We start from the raw sequence: 4,283 nt of genomic DNA on the forward strand, positions 1-4,283 counted from the left end.
TGTGTGTGTGTGTAGGAGAGGAGCAGAGAGAGAAGGACACACAGATCTGAAGCAGGCTCCAGGCTCTGAGCCATCACCACAGAGTCTAACGTGGGGCTCGAACCCACAAACCGTGATATCATGACCTGAGGCGAAGTCAGACACCCAACCGACTAAGCAACCCAGGGGCCCCGTGCTAGTTTAATAACTGACCCTGGTATCCACACTCCAAAGATGATCCTGAGAAACCATGGGGAAAGATGAGTTAGCAACCCACATATCAATCCAGTACCCCAGGTTCCACCGTGGAGGCACTGAGACCTGTATGGTTACGTGACCGTTAGTCGATAGCTTCTCTCAAACTCTGTGTGTGAGTGTCACAGGCAAAAGTGTCAGATCATCTTGAGCCAGGGAGACCAGAGAAGCCGGGCACTTTGCCACTGGTCTGGTACATTTAAGAAACAGTACCAGGATTCAGATTGGATTTCGCCATCTCTCCAAGGCTCCTCCCAGAAGGACACATCTCACCTTCGCAGGTAAAGCCTGGGTGTGCAGTGTTTTTCTGTCCCTGCTGCCACTGATGATGTCTCGTGTTCTTTCCCACAGGGCATTTACAGCTGCATTCATGGAGTGCACATCGAAGAGAAGAAGAAGTCTCCAGACTTCAACCTGACCGGATCCCAGAGCAACATGTTAAAACTCCTTCGGTCAGCCAAAAACATCTCCGACATGTCCAACATGAACTCCTCAAGAATGGATTCCCCCAAAAGGGCTGGAGACTTCATCCAAAGAGGTTCCCTCATCGTGGACATGGTTTCAGATAAGGGAAATTTGATCTATTCAGACAACAGGTCCTTTCAGGGGAAAGACACCATTTTTGGGGACAACATGAACGAACTGCAAACATTCGTGGCCAACAGGCACAAGGACAGCCTCAATAACTATGTGTTCCAGGGACAGCACCCTCTCACGCTCAATGAGTCCAACCCCAACACGGTGGAGGTGGCCGTGAGCACAGAATCCAAAGCCAACTCCAGGCCCCGGCAGCTTTGGAAGAAATCCATGGAGTCACTGCGCCAAGACTCCCTGAGCCAGAACCCTGTCTCCCAGAGGGACGAGGGAGCAGTGGAGAACAGGACCCACTCCCTAAAGAGTCCTAGATACCTTCCAGAAGAGGTGGCCCATTCGGACATCTCGGAAACTTCGAGTCGGGCCACGTGCCACAGAGAGCCAGACAACAACAAGAACCACAAGACCAAGGACAACTTCAAAAGGTCAGCAGCCTCCAAATACCCCAAGGACTGCAGTGAGGTCGAGCGCTCCTACCTGAAAACCAAAGCGAGCTCCCCCAGGGACAAGATCTACACCATCGATGGTGAGAAGGAGCCCAGTTTCCACTTAGACCCTCCCCAGTTCGTGGAGAACATGGCCCTTCCCGAGAACGTGGAGTTTACAGACGCCTACCCAGACCACGACGAGAACTTCCGCAAGGGGGACCCCGCGCTGCCGGCCACCAGGAACCCCCTGCACAATGAAGACGGACCCCCCAACAATGACAAGTATAAGTTCTACTCCAAGCACTTCACCCTGAAAGACAAGAGTCCCCCTCACAGCGAGGGCAGCGAGCGGTACCGACAGAACTCCACCCACTGCAGGAGCTGCCTTTCCAACCTGCCCACCTACTCAGGCCACTTCACCGTGAGGTCCCCATTCAAGTGCGACGCCTGCCTGCGGATGGGGAACCTGTACGACATCGACGAAGACCAGATGCTCCAGGAGACAGGGAGCCCGGCCGCCCAGGAGGAGGTCTACCAGCAGGACTGGGCGCAGAACAGCACCCTCCAGTTCCAGAAGAACAAACTCAGGATCAGCCGTCAGCACTCCTACGACAACATTCTTGACAAACCTCGGGAGACAGACCTTAGCAGGCCCTCCAGGAGCATAAGCCTCAAGGACCGGGAACGGCTCCTGGAGGGAAACCTGTATGGGAGTCTCTGTAGCGTGCCCTCAAGCAAACTCTTGGGGAACAAAAGCTCCCTCTTACCCCAGGGTCTGCAGGACAGCAAACGGAGCAAGTCTCTCTTGCCGGACCACACCTCCGAGAACCCTTTCCTCCGCTGCCATGGGGACGAGCGACGCTTAGTCATTGGGAGATGCCCCTCGGACCCTTACAAACACTCGCTGCCATCCCAGGCCGTGAATGACAGCTACCTTCGATCGTCCTTGAGGTCCACAGCGTCGTACTGTTCCAGGGACAGTCGAGGCCACGACGACGTGTATATGTCAGAGCATGTCAGGCCTTATGCTGCAAATAAGAACAATATGTACTCCACCCCCAGGGTTTTGAATTCCTGCAGCAGTAGACGTGTGTACAAGAAAATGCCTAGTATCGAATCTGATGTTTAGAACCTTCCATTAATGTTTTATCTATAGGGAAACGTACGTGACGGCCAACGTTCTGGAGGGTAAATGTCGGATGTCCGATGGTGCCTGCAAAGAGAAGGTATTTTTTTTGTTGGTTCTTTTGCACCTGGCTCCACGCCATACATAGTCTTCCCCTCAAGGAATCTTGTGAGGCGTGTGCTGAGCATAGCAGATACCGGATAGGTGAGTCCTTAACCAAAAAAAAAAAAAAAAAAAAAAAGCAAAGCAAATAAATAATAAATAATAGGGCAGGTCTCCGGGACACGCCCTCTAGGGATGTTGGCAATAACGATGCGTCGGAGGCCAGTGGTGATGTTATGATTTTCTATATTCCAAAGTCCACGAAGACCAGTCCACCATGTGATTTCCTCATCAGAAATGCCTAACGGTCTCTCTCATCCAGAATAAGCAATATGGTACGCATGTAAACCCGACACAGACACAGCAGTTACGAACGCGTCTGCACCGCAGCGAGATGGACGTGCAAGAGATGAGGAAGTTTGGCTTTGTACCCGTCCCAGCTTTAGTGTCATGCCTCCCGTCACTGCCCCGGCCCGACCCCAGAACCAGCCCCAGGCTCCCCCCCCCCCCCCACCACCACCACACACACAAAGAATCGCAAATTCCCGTGTTCACAGTAACCATGCTACCTTCACTAGAGTCTGTTTCCAAGACTCATCTGGAGGAAAAGGCCAGGAGGGCCCTCAGGCGGAGAACGACGAGAATCTCTCTGGATGTCAACTTGTGTGTTTCACAGACGCTCTCTCACCCTTGGCTTCGACGGTCTTGCTCAGAGCTGCACAAACCGATACGTGTATGTCTCCGACACCTAATCTGTGGATCTTCTGTCTCTGGACACAGAGGCTGTTGTAGTTTATCCCGAAGATTCCTATGTACGTAAGTCTGTGTTCCCCCCCCCCCTTCTGGTGACGACTCAGGGTTGTATAGTATCTGTTACCCCTTACCTCCTAGAGTGACCATCACTCGTTCAGTCCCCGAACAGCTATGGTGGAGTCCAAGTGTGTGTCACTGTTCCCAGGGTTGTCAACATCGTGGCATATGCCAGCAGCCACGTGTGTACCGTGATCTGTAAAAAGTACTATGCCGTCTGTCCACCGAAGGCTGGCACGCGTTTAGGTTAATTGTCCTTAACCTCATGAAATTCAGTTGGACATTCGTTCCCACCCCAACCTCCTCAGATCAAAAGCCTTCAAAACATGAGAGACCCTCATGCATCGACCCTGAGCATCCTCCAAAATCGTGGATAAACTTTAGTGGCAAACACGATTACTCTCTTCTGAAATACTCGCTCGATTGGAGGCACAGTGCTTCACCAGCACCAACAGAGATCTATGACAAACTCCCCAGAGCATTTGTCATTTCCGAGCCACCCCCGTTGTCCGTTTCTTGCTTTACTCAGATCTGTGCGTGTGTGATATGAAATGATACGCCTTTAAAAAACAGTGCGGGGAGGAGGGGAAGCTTCAGCATCAGAAGCTCTTGGCACAGTGCCTCGCTCACGCCAAGTGCCCCCCCCTCAAAAAGGGAGTTGTTATGTTCTGACACTTTATCAGAATTGCCTAGTTTAAAAACTAAATATTATAACCCCCATAAACAATGTTAGTTGCACATTTTATATAGTTCTGATTCAGGTTATTTTACATTCATTATCGCCCCGGAGATTTCTGGGATGACTAGGCCTCAGGTTCTGTAGAGTAGCTGAGTCTGCTGGACAAGATACTGTGGAAACCCTAAGCTAAGATGAACCTGACAGTCTCCTGGTTTCCTCCCGCATTTTGCTTCGGGTTCTCAGAGAAGGGGACGGAGGGGTAGCTACCCTGTTTCTTTTACACATGGCACGTTCTGTCTTGTAGGCAGGG

The 4,283-nt window shown here is 51.6% G+C and overlaps 1 protein-coding gene across 1 annotated transcript in view; it reads left to right on the forward strand.

The window, feature by feature from the left end:
• The window catches only part of GRIN2A (glutamate ionotropic receptor NMDA type subunit 2A), a 368,706-nt gene extending 364,717 nt beyond the window's left edge, over positions 1–3,989 (forward strand). The window contains exon 14 of the mRNA XM_040459051.1: positions 586–3,989. Within this exon, the coding sequence (XP_040314985.1) occupies positions 586–2,385 (1,800 nt within the window). The 3' untranslated portion in view covers positions 2,386–3,989. The remainder of the gene's footprint in view (positions 1–585) is intronic.
• The last annotated feature ends 294 nt before the right edge of the window (positions 3,990–4,283 follow it).

This window comes from Herpailurus yagouaroundi, unplaced genomic scaffold (genome assembly GCF_014898765.1).
Source record: "Herpailurus yagouaroundi ecotype Mexico unplaced genomic scaffold, PumYag 222, whole genome shotgun sequence".
NCBI lineage: Eukaryota > Metazoa > Chordata > Mammalia > Carnivora > Felidae > Herpailurus > Herpailurus yagouaroundi.